The 15,665-nt window shown below is 37.7% G+C and overlaps 1 protein-coding gene across 4 annotated transcripts in view; it reads left to right on the forward strand.

Moving 5' to 3' along the window:
* Positions 1-3,240: 3,240 nt before the first annotated feature.
* Positions 3,241-15,665, forward strand: part of LOC110484036 (complement C1q tumor necrosis factor-related protein 7) — a 67,055-nt gene continuing 54,630 nt past the window's right edge. For 3 of the 4 annotated variants that reach the window (XM_021554360.3, XM_021554361.3, XM_021554362.3), the window contains exons 1-2: positions 3,241-3,316; positions 4,146-4,391. In XM_021554360.3, the coding sequence (XP_021410035.2) occupies positions 4,154-4,391 (238 nt within the window). In that variant the 5' untranslated portion in view covers positions 3,241-3,316; positions 4,146-4,153. Of the gene's footprint in view, positions 3,317-4,145; positions 4,392-5,156; positions 5,895-15,665 lie in introns of those variants that run through there. The other variant, XM_021554367.2, reaches the window with a different exon arrangement.

Below are 15,665 nucleotides of genomic sequence, written 5' to 3' on the forward strand. Positions count from 1 at the left end.
CATGATTCTATGACTATAACTGATCAGCATGTCCATCATCTTCCAGTGAATGCCTTGATCTGCATTCTTCCTCTACCTAGTGGATTTGAAACTTATTGAAATGCCATTTCCTAAATGTGGAATAACATTATTCTAACTCTGAGTTTATATAATTTTCATTATTATTTTTGGTAATGGCTATGATGAAGATGTATGCTATTGTTCTGAAGAAGAATACCATGTGCTTATTCTGGCTTGCAGTTTTTGGAAAAATACACTGAACTTCTCAAATGTTGTTTTTCTCTGGAGACAAATCACTTGGCATGTATAAATGACTTTGTTTCCTACCCCAGTTTATGGACAAAAGTTTTTTATCTTTGAAAAGGACAACCAAAAGCCAAGAACAAAGTGTTATTTATGGTTCACATTCTGCCTCCCAGTTAACTCTCTGTGAACAAATATTTAACTACAACAATAAAACTATAACAATAGATGACTCCTGACAAAGTGATTTGGGAAGTCTATTATACCCTCTAACTTCTTAAAACCATGTGAACTGAAATCTCTTTGGCCTCCTAAGTCAGCCTGAACTTTCAAAAGCCATGGTCATATGTTCTTTTTCACCTTTAATGTTTCAGTGATGCTTTTAATGGCACTCACTGGGAAACAGGGGGCATGGGTTCAACACTGTTCTCCCTTCCGTGGTCTGAGGAGATTTCTTTTTTAGTTGTTTTACAAGAGACTGCAATAACAGACAGGCACCCCCTCCTTATAAGTTGACTACTGTTATGCACAAAAAAATGCAAGAGTCTGAATTCAAAGGGCAAGAGAATTCCTGATTCTCTGGCTTAATGCATGGTTTCCCAAATGTAATTTTTTGGCTCCCACTGTTGGAAGTAGCTTTCTGTGTTTCCCCAAGAATAAATTCAGGTCTGTAAACATCATCACCTCAACCATTATCATAATTTTCTCCCAAGCCCAGCTCTGTTTGCCTAACTGCAGTCCTACCATTCAGCTACACAGCCCCTCACTCCTTAAGACCCCCAACACATAGATGAAATCTCTGTATATTGTCCTCTATGCTTTCTCCATCCCAAACTGGTTCTCCAAACACCATGCCCCAGGCATCTAAGGTACATCCCTACACTCCTATCTCAACAACCATATTCCCCTCACCTTCCCCAAATGACATTTTTCCCATGGTCTTTTCAGAAATACATGTCGCAAACTAATTAATTTCCTGTAGGCACATGAGAAGAACAGCAGGGGAGGTCTGGGAGCTGGAGACAGCTTCACAAATCAATAAGGTACTGGCCAGCCAGTGACAGGAACAGCTGTGTGAAGTTTTTTACTCTGATTTGTAAAATATCCTTGACACTGGCAAAACTAGAAATTGTTGAGATTATTTTTGCCTGGCTTACATGCAACACAGTGTGGGAATATCCAGCCTACTGATTCAGACTTTCATCTGGCAAAGGGCAGGATTTTTTTCCAGTCCTTGATCCTTAGGTCATGTCTGCTTCTTATCCATCAGCTTTGTGTAAAATGCATATGCAGCTTTAAGCATGAAGTCCCTCCAAGTTGCTCCCTCCTGGCTAAGTGTTTGAAGTTTTTCTTTTCTGCAAAGAGTTTTTTGTCCCTGATTTAAGTCCCATGAAAGTCCATAAGCTTTTTTTGAGTTTTCTCAGTAGTACATCAGAGCAAACGTCTTTGTGAGGTTTGTCTTGTAGCTAACAACTGCCTTGGAGTCATCATTCACTGCTCTGCTGTATTGTTCAGCATTCATATGCTAATCCATTTGTGGAGACTGCTATGCGTGACTGTATGGTAAGGTTTTATCAAATAACAGCAAAATTAATAGTTTGGTTTCTGCCAATTTGATGCAAGATGTCTAAAATGAAAAGCAAAATATCTATCACCAAAGAGAATTTTGGAGCATTATTTCTCTCCAAAAGATTTTCGTCTTTTTAACTGCATTACCACTGGTACCATAACAGTTTCTAATTTTCCGCTCTTTAAAATAAAAGATTCTTCATAAAGACTGTGTATATGTATGTGTATATGTATATGTGCATGTATATACATATATGCTGATCATTTCCTTGCTGAATAGACCTGACCATGCCATCCTTATAGCAGCTGAAACACCATGAACTGCAAATAAATGTAATGGCTTGGGGTTTTAAATAAATCAGTTAATGTTAATCATTATCACAGAGGGGAGAATGAGAACAACAATTTCTAGATTAAAAGGCTCTGCAGAGGGATGCTGGATCAGTGGGCTGAGGCTGGTTGTGTGAGGTTCAACAAAGTGCCAGGTCCTGCAACCCCAGGCAGCACCACAGGCTGGGGGTAGAGTGGCTGGAAAGCTGCCCAGTGGAAAAGGACCTGGGGGTGCTGGTGACAGTGACTGACCACGAGCCAGCTGTGCCCAGGTGGCCAAGAAGGCCAATGGCACCTGGGCTGTCCCAGCAGCAGTGTGGCCAGTGGGACCAGGGCAGTGATTGTCCCCCCATACTGGGCACTGGTGAGGCCACTCCTCAAATCCTGTGTTCAGCTTTGGAACCCCACTTCAAGAAATCTATTGAGGTGCTGGAGCTTGTCCAGGGAAGGGCAGCAGAGCTGATGAAGGGTCTGGAGCACAGGTCCTATGAAGAGCTACTGAGGGAGCTGTTTAGCCCTAAGGTTTGGGGGAGACCTTATCACATTGTACAACTCCCTGAAAGGAGGTGGTAGCCAGGTGGGGGTCAGTCTCATCTCCCAGGGAACAAGTGACGGGGTGAAAGGAAATAATGTCAAATTGTGGCACTGGAGGTTTAGATTGAGTAGCAGGAAATCTGTCTTCACTGGTTTCACAGAAAGGCTTGACTAGCATTGGAACAGGCTGCCCAGGAAGGTGGCAGAGTCACCATCTCTGGAAGAGAAATGTGGATTTTCAAGAAACATGTGGATTTTACATTGTTTAGTGATGAGTATGGTGATGATGTTAGGTGGATGTCTGGACTCAATAATCTTATCTTAAAGGTCTTTTCCAACCTTAATTATTAGTCTGTGATTCACTGTTAAGAAAAGATAGACTGCATTTCACAAACATTTTTCTCAATCGCCCATTCTGTTTTTTCTCTTTCTTCCCACAGAAACCTGTGGATTCTGATTTCCTTGAATGCTGTAAATTAGCTCTGACAGAATGGACAGCTCCAATAAAAAAACTCACACAAATTTTCTGAGAAGACATCAAAGGAACTAGAAATAACAGCTTGACTTGAAGGTTCTCACCTGACCCATGACTGACTCTCTGCTAATGCAACACTAAATTTAAGACGCCTTTGTATATCAGGTACTGCAATTATTCAGCATGTCACTGTTTATACAGTTACTTTTCTTTAGTATCCCAGTACACAGTGGGACAGAGAAATCTAATTTTTATCCAGTCGCTTATGAAAACACCCAAATACCATATATTAGGATTTAACCAATTTTCTTGCAAGATATTGCAACACAGTTCATTGTATATGACAGCCCAAGCCAGGTTTAAAAAACTCAGCCTGATAGCAGTCCATTCACACTCCACCATCCCCTGCAGGGCAGGGCAGCTGCCTGGTTCCACCTGACAGATGAGGGTGAAGTGTTTATTTGTGCTGTTTCCAAGGGGACCTGAAGCTGTAGCTCTCTAACTGCCATCCTTTCTCCAGCTTCAGCAAGTTTCTGCTGCAGTTATTTAAGATGGAGATTAATTTGCCACCATAAGTGCAAATTTCAAAATGAAATGAAGGTGTAAGCTTTATCCTCACTAACTCCCTGCAGCAAGAAGGGTTTTATCTGTAAAGTTTATATAGGGACCAAAGACAAAATACTATGCATTCAAAGATCTTTGAATTGAAAAAAAATCCAGATTATTTTTTCACATGTCAACATTTGGCCCCAAAAAGCTGATATTCACCAGTTACACTATGTCAGTCTACAGCTACTTACTTGAAAGACAAACAGCAACATGTAAGGCGCCCAGAAAAAGCTCCAACCTCACACTTTCCTCCTTGCCTCCTACACGGATTTTGGTAATGCAGAAATTTCAGGCTGAGGTCTGCACCTCTACTTGTGCATAATGCATCACAGTGTCACGCTTATTTGCATATGACAAGAGTGTCTTACTAAACTTTTTTTTCCAGATCTGAGGATGTTTGTGTTGCTGTACATTACAAGTTTTGCCATCTACACAAGCGAACAGCCTCTTCAAAGCCAGACCAAAGGAGAAAATTACTACACCAGATACATCTGCAGCATCCCAGGTTTGCCAGGCCCTGCCGGCCCCCCTGGAGCCAGCGGATCCCCGGGGCCTCATGGACGCATTGGTCTTCCAGGAAGAGATGGCAGAGATGGCAGGAAGGGAGAAAAAGGTGAAAAAGGGAGTGCAGGTACTGATTATTTGTGTAACCTAACACAGTAGTGCAAGAAAACAAGACCTTTCATCATCACTGTTATCATCATCACTATATCTATCTATCTATCTATCTATCTATCTATCTATCTATCTATCTATCTATCTATTTATTTATCTATCTATCTATCTATCTGTTTATCTATCTATCTATCTATGTATATATAGGTATATATATATCTGTATATTTATATAGATGAGTGTGTGTATGTGTCTGTGTGGGTTTAAGTGTGATGCATATATAAATACAGTAAGAGTATGCACATATATCAGTGTAAAGAAATGTAAATGCACAACCTTTCTTTGCACAGATGCTAAGAAAAGATTTGGAAAGAATGAAGCATGCTTGGTGCCCCACCTGTGCCATTAGCCAGTTGTTAATAATTAGAAGGTTCTTAGGTATGCACTAAAAATGCTCTATTTTTAGGAAATATTTAGCACACAAGTATAACTACGTAGGTAGTCATGCTGCTGTCCCTGCCATCAGTAGTGCCTGTTAGTTCAGGCGGCAATAGACTGATTACATATAACATTCTTTAATGTGTAATCAAGACACATGAAGATAAGTAGGAATTACTGGCATTCCTTTTTCAAACTTACTAGAAAACTTTGAAAGTATTTCTAGATATTTTGAAATTCTGACCATGTTTTTCTTGTTTGTTCAGGTACACGCAGTAGCCCACACAATCATTTACTGAGGTGATATGTATTAACGATTAACTAACTTAAAATGTTTTTGAAGGTTTAAGAGGAAAGACTGGGCCCTTAGGACCAGCTGGAGAGAAAGGAGACCAAGGTCAGTCTGGTAAGAAAGGACCTGGAGGACTGACTGGTGCCAAAGGTGAAGTAGGTCCAGCTGGACCACCTGGACCTAAGGGAGATAAAGGAGACCGAGGAGAGCCAGGTGCACCAGGGGTCTGCAAGTGTGGAAAGATAGTGCTGAAATCTGCCTTTTCTGTTGGCATCACCACAAGCTACCCAGAGGAAAGACTACCAATTGTATTCAATAAAGTCCTCTTCAATGAGGGGGAGCATTACAACCCGTCCACAGGGAAGTTCATTTGTGCCATCCCAGGGATTTATTATTTTTCTTACGATATCACCTTAGCCAACAAGCATCTTGCGATTGGGCTGGTGCACAATGGCAAGTACCGGATCAAGACTTTTGATGCCAACACCGGCAACCACGACGTTGCTTCTGGATCCACAGTGATCTACCTTCAGCCAGAAGATGAAGTATGGCTTGAAATCTTCTACACTGACCAAAATGGTCTCTTTTCTGATCCAACATGGGCAGACAGTTTGTTTTCTGGATTTCTCTTATATGTTGATACAGACTACCTTGATGCTTTATCAGATGAAGATGAGCTCTGAAGCAGATGTCAAATGACATTCAAACTGGAGGCCCCAGCATAGGATTTTATTCATCTGTGTGGGGAAAACAAAGTTGAAATGAAAAAAAAAATCTCTGGGTGTTCATTCTTGTTTTGATTGGAACCAAATCTGAGCTCGTAAGAATGTTCTAGAACCTAGGATGGATTTTTTTTTTTTTAACGAACAGCAGGGATATCAAAATGAACTGTAATGAACAAAAGACTGCATCACTCCAGGACTGATTCTTTCCTAAAATTACATTTATAATACTATTTAAACAAATTTAAGATACTGTACATTGGATTTGATATAAAATGTATTATTTTGCATTTTAGAATGGTTATTTTGTATATTACATTAAAGTAAAATTGAACAATTCACTGCAATATCATTGTTGGTCATTTTAAGATGGGCAATGCATTTAAAACAGATAGGAGAGGAATAAAATAGGAATCACTGCTTCAGGATGCCACTGCACAGGTCACAAGACCAGTCTCGTGATATTTACGACAACAAATAGCATTCATACCAACCTCACAGTAGGTACGTGCAGATTTGTACTAGCTGAGGACTACTCAATAGCAGCCATAAAAGACTAGAACAAAGCTATCAAATATATAAAGAAATTAAAAACTGGAAGATCTGGAAACTTGGAGATAGTCAGTATTCAGTGGGTATTTTCAGTGTAATTCCAAGTGTCTTTGCTATTCTTTAAATGCTATCTATTATCTTTATGAGAAATGTGGAAAAAAAGCATAAAATTTTTGCTGAAGATAATTGTGGATGCCCAAAAATGACAGGACAGTAATCACTAATCAGAGTAAATTATATGAAGTGAAGTGAGTCACACCACTAAAGCAGAAGTTATATTTCAATATGACCAAATGCAATAAAATAAATGTAGGTCACAGACAAGATGGAAAACTGCATTCAGCAAATCAATGACCTTGGAAAAGATACATGGGACCTCATGGATTATCAGCTAAATAGGAGTAATAAAAGTAGGCTGTTGCTACCACCCTTTGGATGTATGATAAATGGAATTAAAAGTAGAGATGAATAGTGGTTACCAAGAAAGCAACTACTTCTGTCAGTGCTTCAAAAACTTACTTGAAAGTTGCAAAAAAAATGTTTATACTTCTATTCATGGGGATTATACAAGAGATGTAACAAGGTCAATTTACTTTTCTTGTCAATGAGGTTAAGAGGTGATTTAATCACCTGTACCCATCTGGAGATAAAATTTCTGGTAGTATCTGGCACTTTCCTCTATCAGATAGGAGCACAGCAAGGTCCATTGGTGATAAACAGTATCAATCCCCACTGGAAATGGGAAATCCATCTTACCAGTGGCAGCAACCAATGACTGTAAAAATATCTTGGAATATCACGAGTTCTCCAGCATTCAACACCAGTCAAGACTGGCAATCTTTCATTGGGTCCTCTTACTTTCCAAGAATTTGCAATCCTTTATTCATCCCAGATTTACAGAGACCTGCTGTTTCTAACAATTATTCAGATAACGTTAAATGTTAGTGATCTGTGTTGCACAACTCTTGAGCCCACTTTAGTTATGACCAAGGTAGATGGAAATTTCAAGTTTTTTCTGTGTACTTGATGGATTAAGAAAGTTACAACCAGACAAAATGACAAAAAAGATGCTGCTGAGGTTGCAGAACCAGCACAATGGTTATGTATGGAACATCAGTGTGTGCACATGCACATCATCAGCATTCACAACTGTGAGTGCATGACTGCTGCTTTGTGCAGTGAACAGGTGCAAAGCCCTGACCACAAATCAAACTGGCAATGCTTGTACAACCATTATTTTATTTGACAGTGAGAGATGCCTGATAGAAGACAACAGCAGATTATTTTTCTAACTAGACATCTAATTTATTAGTGTCACACAAGGGCTGCTTTCTGTGAAAAATATGGAAAAGAACACTTGGAGATTTGGTTTATCACCCTGCTGTACAATCATTTATACATCTGCAAACTAAGGACAATATGAGTGCAAAATGCAGTCCAATCATAATTTACAATTATGATTGATGCTGATGCCTCACAGCCATCAGTGCGTATCTGAGGCACAAAGACCATCACCACTGTCCTATGCTGCCTGCACTGAATTCCACAGGACAGAACAAGGATCGTACCTAGCCCATGACTTCCAGGAAGCATAATTCAATAGATGCAGGACTGGACCCAGAATATGTTTCATGCAGCAAAACCAACTAAAAGAAGTTTTTTATTAGATTGTTATCTTATAAAATATGGAAATAGGCTTATGATATTTGAACCAGTATAAACTTTATGTTAGGAGTAACATATTAGTTTTATTAGAATTACAAAATCTGATAAACCCAGCCTTAAGGAAAGTGTATGACTGATTTTCTCCAGACTCCACAGAAATGTATTGAAGTTATAATACATCTGGAAATTTTCAGACAAAACTAATTTTTCTTAATGAAACAGAGGAAATATACAGCTTTATACTGAAATATTGCTGGTTGCAATCCTAACTATAGGCTAAGTGCTCCCATGTAAAAAATCTGTAAAAATGAATCCAGTATAAAAGATGTATTACAACCACACCCATGTTGAAAATGACACCATGGGACTAAGTAAACCAAGAGTTTACTTTTCTTAGCAATTTTAGATTTATGTTTGTACAATTATAGAAAAGTAAAGCTAATTTCCCAAAGTTTTCCCATTTGGATTCTATGCTTTTTTGAACAGTTTAAAATTTTGGCGTGAAGAGTTAAAAATAAGTCATCCTGTTAGATTATTTCTATAAATTTTGGCAAGAAGAATACTTCTACTACACATATGGACGACATATGTATATAAGTACCATGTGTCCCTGCCCTCATTAAAGGTCTCAAGACTTTATCCTAAAGTAAATCATTGCTATTGCTAGTATATTATTTGAAAATATATCAATTTTGATGACATGATATTGCATTTGGGGCATTTATCTGTCTAAATTTGAATTTATATGGAAAATATCTTGGGCTGATGTCTTCCCACAATTCACATCAGTACACGGGGAAGTCTGGTTAGTTTCAAAACATTGCAGGAGCAAAAGAGCAAAATTTCTTCATGATCAGATTTGAAATTAATCAATGATTTCTATACAACATATTGGTCATTCTACACATGCCATAATGACATATAAAATTAGGCATTCAGATCAAATTAGTCATCTAGACTCTGCCTACAGTCCACAGAGGAAATAAGTGCCACCAGGAGAAACTGCCAGGGGGAAGCATGTCTTTACTGCAGTACCAACTCTTGGGCTTCCTGATCAAGGCTGCAAGAACTCTTACAAACCTCAAATGATCAGGAAACCATCAAACAATATTAAGAATATCAGTATTCCTGAGATTCTTAACTAAAAGTATATATATACATATATTTACTTGGGATATGTGTATCTTTTTAAATCTACCTAACACCATTTAGGTACTATTACAATAAGCAAAAATATACACAACTGAAAGCAACTTATTTAATTTCCGACCAAGAATGTTACATTAGTTGTTACCTTCCACAGCTCACCCACTAAGTTCTGTTCATATTCATATACCAAGATATTTACTGACTAAATTAGTTTTCACTGGTTTATTTATTGATTTATTCACCCACTGGCAGGTAATTAATATTCAGAATAATTATACTAATGCTGTATAAGCAGTTTGGTCAGTAGGAACTTCAGTTATATGTGGAAACGGGGCTTGCTTTGGATATGTCATTCAGTAGCTGATGAGTCCCATCCAAGAAATAATACATGAAAGTAAAAAGGAAAAAAATAAAGTTGAGAAAGCAATATACCACTATCTTTACCAATGAGTAATGCTTTCAAGAAGCAAACTAGTCCTTTCAGCATAAACTATCTAGACTTCTGCTCAGAGAGCATTTAGAGGCCATATACATTGTTCTGTAACTCCTTAGGTCAACAACTGAGATTGTGTCAGCATTTCTGAATTTCAGAGGCATAATTCTTTCTCATATCCACAGGAAGAAATTTCAAAATACTGTCACGAAATCCTTGGTCACTGATACCTGGTTTTGTCCTAGCTGCATACATCAGATCAATTTATGAGAGTTACTACCTAAGGGAAAAGAAAAATTAATTAGATATATTACACATGTATATTTTAATAGCAAATATTCACAAAGAGAAAGGTGTCTTGGATTATTTGACTCATATTCTTCAATTTTGAGTATAATTTTGGCAGCTACCGGCTGGACAAGGTGTAAGAAGATTTTTCCTCCATGAAGATTGTTCTTGCAGCAGCAAATATTAGTGTAAAATTTCTCTTACCTGACTTTAATTTCTAAAAGTTCAAAGATCACTGTGTAGTTTAAACTAGTTGTTTGCTCTCCTGTTACCAGTGCAAAGAAATAGGTGGAGTAAATCTCTGTTTTGATGACCCTATATTAGAGACTCGTATTAAGAAAGAAGGAATCAGGAAGTACCCATGTCTTCACATCACCTGCATCTAAGTTACTAACTTAGGGTAGCCTTTAACTTGGAGATGTCAACAGTTAAATAAGATGTCTGCTCTTCAAGAACACTCTGCTTAGTGGAAAAAATGGCATAATATAATTCGGCAATTAGTATGGTTCAAAATTAGAAATATGTGGATTGATGAGAACAGAGAAGTACCCTGATAATGATGGAAGTGTCCTCTTGGCAGATCTTCCATAAAATATTGCTCAGATTCCTCCTGGGACAACTTCAACTGAAGTAACCCGGCTGGTCTCCAGAAAATTTTGCAATATATTAAGATGGTCTAACCATCATCTCATGCCTCCAAATTCAATACACATAAGTATATATAAAATATTGAAATTTTTGAGGATACTTAAGTTAATCCTGGAGTGATTCTACTTACACCAAAGTAAAAAATAATAAATTTGTTTCTTTTCAGCTTTACAGAACCTGTCCTAAATCCTAAATAAAATAAAAAATATAAGGCAGAATTTGTAAAATCATCTCTGTGGTAGGATAACCTGGTTTATGACATCTTAACAAATGAACAAAAATACTGCATTCTTGAAAAATACAAATGAATCATGGTTCTCAGTGGGGTCTTAAGTAAATATTTTGCAAGAAGTAGGTGAGGCTTTTAGAAATTAGTGAAATGCATGAAGGAAATGTACCAGCAGTGATTCTTCTTTCACTACTTTCAATGCAGTGTTATCTCTAGGCTCAGAAGAAAGTTTAAAGGACTTAAAACTTTTGAAATTATCAACAATCTCTTTCATCATCTGAAAACTTTCCTACCACTAATGTTGATTTCCTTTCCATATACTACCTGCCTTCATGCACATTTTGTCAGACATTCTGATGTGTGAACACAGACATCTAAACTGCACGTGACAAATTTCAAAAATGCTATTTGAGATTTCTGTCATGTTGGAGTAAAGTGTCACCAGTTTAAAAAATAATTAAGATGAGCAGAGTTTGTTCTTTCTTGTATGTAACCTCCTTGAAACTGGGATCACTGTAGGGTTGCACATAATACTTAAATTCCTATTCTAAGAACACAGCAACATGTACTCTGATACTGTAAATGTTCTATGTGGCTGCTAACATTTGATGTTTTCCTTGTGTTGACTTTACAAATTTTGACTTTGATTCTAGGCAGGCAATAAGAGTTGTATATGGCAAAGCAAACCTTACATTATCCTCAAAGCCTGAGAAATAATTCCATTGCTCATTGTCCCCTGCTGAGTTTTAAAATGTTTTAACTCTGAACTAGGGGCCTATGATGCCACTGCCCACTCTAGGGCATCCTGCACCAGGGACACTACAAGCTGCCACCTACTCTGCCTGTTCTAAAAGCCAGCCTTGACCATCACTGACAAACCAGCAATTAAGGGCCAAGTGTGACAGTGTCACACCCAGCAAAGCAGAGCAGCTCACACCACCTAATGTGCAGCACTAAGTCTGCTGCCCAGTGTGATCAATGGCATTTGGCTAGCCATTTTTTATAAAGCTGACCAAGATAAATGACCTGCTCTCCACTCCAGGAAACACATGTGGTTCAGATTGTGTATGTCTCCTGTGAACAGTCATTGTAGTGACATGTGTTTTTAAGCAGCTTTCCATCCTGTTAAGCAAAGGACTGACTACTCCTTTACGGTCTCATAGTAACGTTCCTTACATAAAAGCAGTTCATATTTGTCCATAATTTAAACTGTTTGTACAACTGGTTCTGATTGTTGGGACACAGACTTACTAGCAAAACAAGATCTTGAACCTGAATTATTGCCAAAATGTTGTATGAAGTTTCATGCACTGGATCATTTCCACAGTCCCACATGCAATGATACTTAGCAGATAATAGAGATGTGTGCTGTGCATATTACGCTAGAAACCTGCCCCCCTATTACATGTAGCTTTCCCTTTCCCGAAAGTTTTTGTCATATCAGATATTTCTAGCTATGACAGATCCTCTTTCTAAAAGTAAAAATGCATACTTCTAATCTCATTTAACTCCTATGTTTACTTCTTCCCATGGTTTCCTTCTTAGTATAGTATTCAGAAAGGAGCAGCAATTTATACATCTCTTTTCATGTGATTCCAATTACTAAAACTTTGCAGTAATAGACCCTCAGATGTTATAGGGACTGTTTATATACAGACAATTATAAATAGGTCTAGTAATTCTATTTAGTATTCTCCATTTTGTTTACTCTGATCATACTAGAGATATTAATACACATGGTAACATAAAAAAATATTGTTAATAATTCAGTGCAGCAAAAAGACTTGATGGGAAAGTTATAAATCCCTTTGTAGCTACAAAAATTAGGGATAGTATATAAGACACACCACATTTCTACAAACCATCTCATAGTGCTGACATTTCTGCCATTCCTAGTATCAACATAAGCTTGTTGTGAGCATTTAACAAGCACATAGACTATCTCTCCTCTCCTCTCTCTAACAAGGCCTCAAGAGTGTGATTCCCTTTAAGCAGGTTCTAAAACAATGATCATAGACTTCATATCCTTTTTTTTTCCTGCTACAGAAATATTAAAGTATATTGATATCTCTAAGAAGTTATGATTTGTCTTCTTACTCTGAGCATTTGCTAACACACTTTTAAATCCTGGGGTATCAAAAAGCCTGTTAGCCAATAACAGCTTCTGAGAGATGATATATTTTTTAACTCTTGCTATGTTTCCGGTAATTTTTCCCCCAAATGACAAACTAAGAAGTTTGCTGAGGCTGATTTGTAAAGGTTCCCTGTAAAGAATAATACAGTCTCGCTTCCTTGATGCATCTCCAGTAGTTATTCCAAGTACTATAATGCATTGGAACAGAGAGCACTGGCTGCTAACAACTGGCTGCTAACCATCAATTTCAAGAATTTATCCTTAAATGAAGTTTCCAGGGATTTTTTTCAGAGTGAAATTAAGGGCTTCTAAACAAAAACAAAAACAAAAAAAAAAAAACCCAAAAAAAACCCCAAAAACAAACAAACAAACAAACAAAAAAAAATTTACTTGCAGGAATGTTGTCATATAGTCTGAACTAGAGGTTTAACACCTCTCTTTAGTCAACAGAGTGAACCAGTCTCTCCCATAAATTATTGGCATTTAGGAATCACTGCTCTGGTTCATACAAGTCACAAGAAGGTCTGTGCCGCTCTTGCACTTACTTTAGAAGCAGTAAACAGATATTAACAAAGAAATAGATAATTTAACAAAGTAAGATACTTAAAAGTTAGGATGAGTGACTATTTTATTGTATTTCAGTCTGAAATAACCATCCTTGACCCTGTAAAAATATACTGTGGATATTTGCTTTTTAAAATCACTGCAGTGACTGAAAATGGTATGCTGGAGTTGCATCCTTTCCATATTTTATTTATGATTTCCCTTTTACCATAGATGAAATTGTTTACAAAAAGAAGTTTGCCAGAAGTGGTTTAGTGGTTTAAGCAGGAAATCTGCCTTTTTCTCTTCAAAAGCACAGCTGAGGTGCTGCTTTTAGGAGTGTGGTATTTCGCTCTTGTGTGTGATCCAAGAGCTGCTGTACAAGAAAACCCAGGTAGGAAGCAAACATTTTCCTTAAGCTCTGCTTCAGTGTCAATGAATTTAGTGTACTTTCATGTATAAGACTTAAGAATGAGATTTAAGTAACACGAAATCATCAAAATTATTTTCTAGGTACTTTTGATGCAACAATTTTTTTAAAGAGCAGTGTGAGAAACTTCTCTGTGTTTCTGTTGTTAGTTTTCAGCACTTGGAAACCACCTCTGAGCTAGTGGAGAGCTTTACAGTTCTTGCATCCAGTTGTTTATTGCATTTTAAAGTGTCTGTTATAGTACTTAACTTCAAGAAATGCTATCAAATTGTTAAAGAAAGCTGCCATAAAGCACTTCTTCAATGTTGTCAGTGTTCTACATTTACATGTGGCTTTAGGAAAGACTGTTTAAATTTCATACATAAAGCTTGGTATGAAAAAGAGATTTATATGCCAAGTGATAAAAAGGCTGCTGCTCCTTGCAGTGCTGTACTTTTTGCGCCATGAAGAGGGTATTTCATGAACCTTGCCAGCAGCAAGGAAATGTGACCATTCTTAGGTACATAACCCTCAGCCTGGTGAAAGATACTGAGGGAAGTGGTGCTGAGGCAAATGCAAAGGTGGTTTGGGAGGGAGTGACATTTGTCTAGGAAAGCCACTTGCTTAGGGTGGGTTCAGCTCCCTGTGCTAGCTGCGACATACTAAGAAATCTAATACTTGAGCCTAGTAGTTGCTAAAGCTAAGCCTCAGGCATGAAATAACTTCTCCTTTTTCATTTGGTACCTCCTAAGATATAGGGAGGGATATTAAGATCACTCTGCATCTTCTAGGCTGGGCTGGAAGCACATTTTGAAGCAAGTACACATAACCCTGTACACACCCAGTACAAAGAAGTGACAAGGAAACCACAGGTGATCTGTGTCAGCCTCACGTAGCCCTCTTGCCAAAGAAGATTTAGCCAGGTACACAAAAAGGCCCCACATTTTACTCCCACAAGTTGTTTCATGGGAATTTTAAAATCCAGAATAAACTATGCTGTTGTGATTTACTTCATCTGTAAGCACAGAGCTCTTGGGTTTTGCACAGGTGAAGCTACACTGGCACAAGCTTTTGTCAGGAACAAGTTACAGCCATGGCTGGCTTTCCATCTGGGAAAGGCAAAGTAGGACAGGAACCTGCACTAACAGCAGCAACAAATTAAGTTGTGTAGAAATAAAGGTAAAACTTCCCCCAATGTTTGTAAACAAATACAGGCACTTTCTAGTGCAAACAAAACTGAAGTAATTTGGTGGCTAGAAGGTATTTCAGCCCAATGCTGAAAGCAGGGAGAAAAGGGACTGAACACATCTCTGTGATCTGAATATTGCAGTGGGCTTTATGGATCAAAGATGGGTTGTTTATGTAAAAAAAAAAAAAAAAAAAGAGTGTTCATACAGCAGGTACTGGCCCACATTATTCACTATTATATGGAATAATTAAATTGATACATATCATTCCTTTATGAAAAAAATAAAGGTTTTTTAACAGACAAAGCCTGTATGTTAAATAGTGTAATTTAAGTGTTTGGGGGGAAAATGTCAGATGGAATGTCTCTTATGATCCTTATGCATATATTGAAGCATATATTGAAGCCTATCTGTCATGAGTTATTCCTGTCTTGTGACAGGCAGGTATCAGCCACTGCCCAGGCAAACTGCAGTGAAGAATCCTGATGATAGTCGTGGAGGTTAGTGTCCAGTTCATAGAGACAAACATGTTTTATGATCATTTTTCACTGAGAATAATAGGAATATTTTATATATAGCTGTGAAAAGTGAAATAAGCAAC

This window comes from Lonchura striata, chromosome 4 (genome assembly GCF_046129695.1).
Source record: "Lonchura striata isolate bLonStr1 chromosome 4, bLonStr1.mat, whole genome shotgun sequence".
Classification (NCBI taxonomy): Eukaryota; Metazoa; Chordata; class Aves; order Passeriformes; family Estrildidae; genus Lonchura; species Lonchura striata.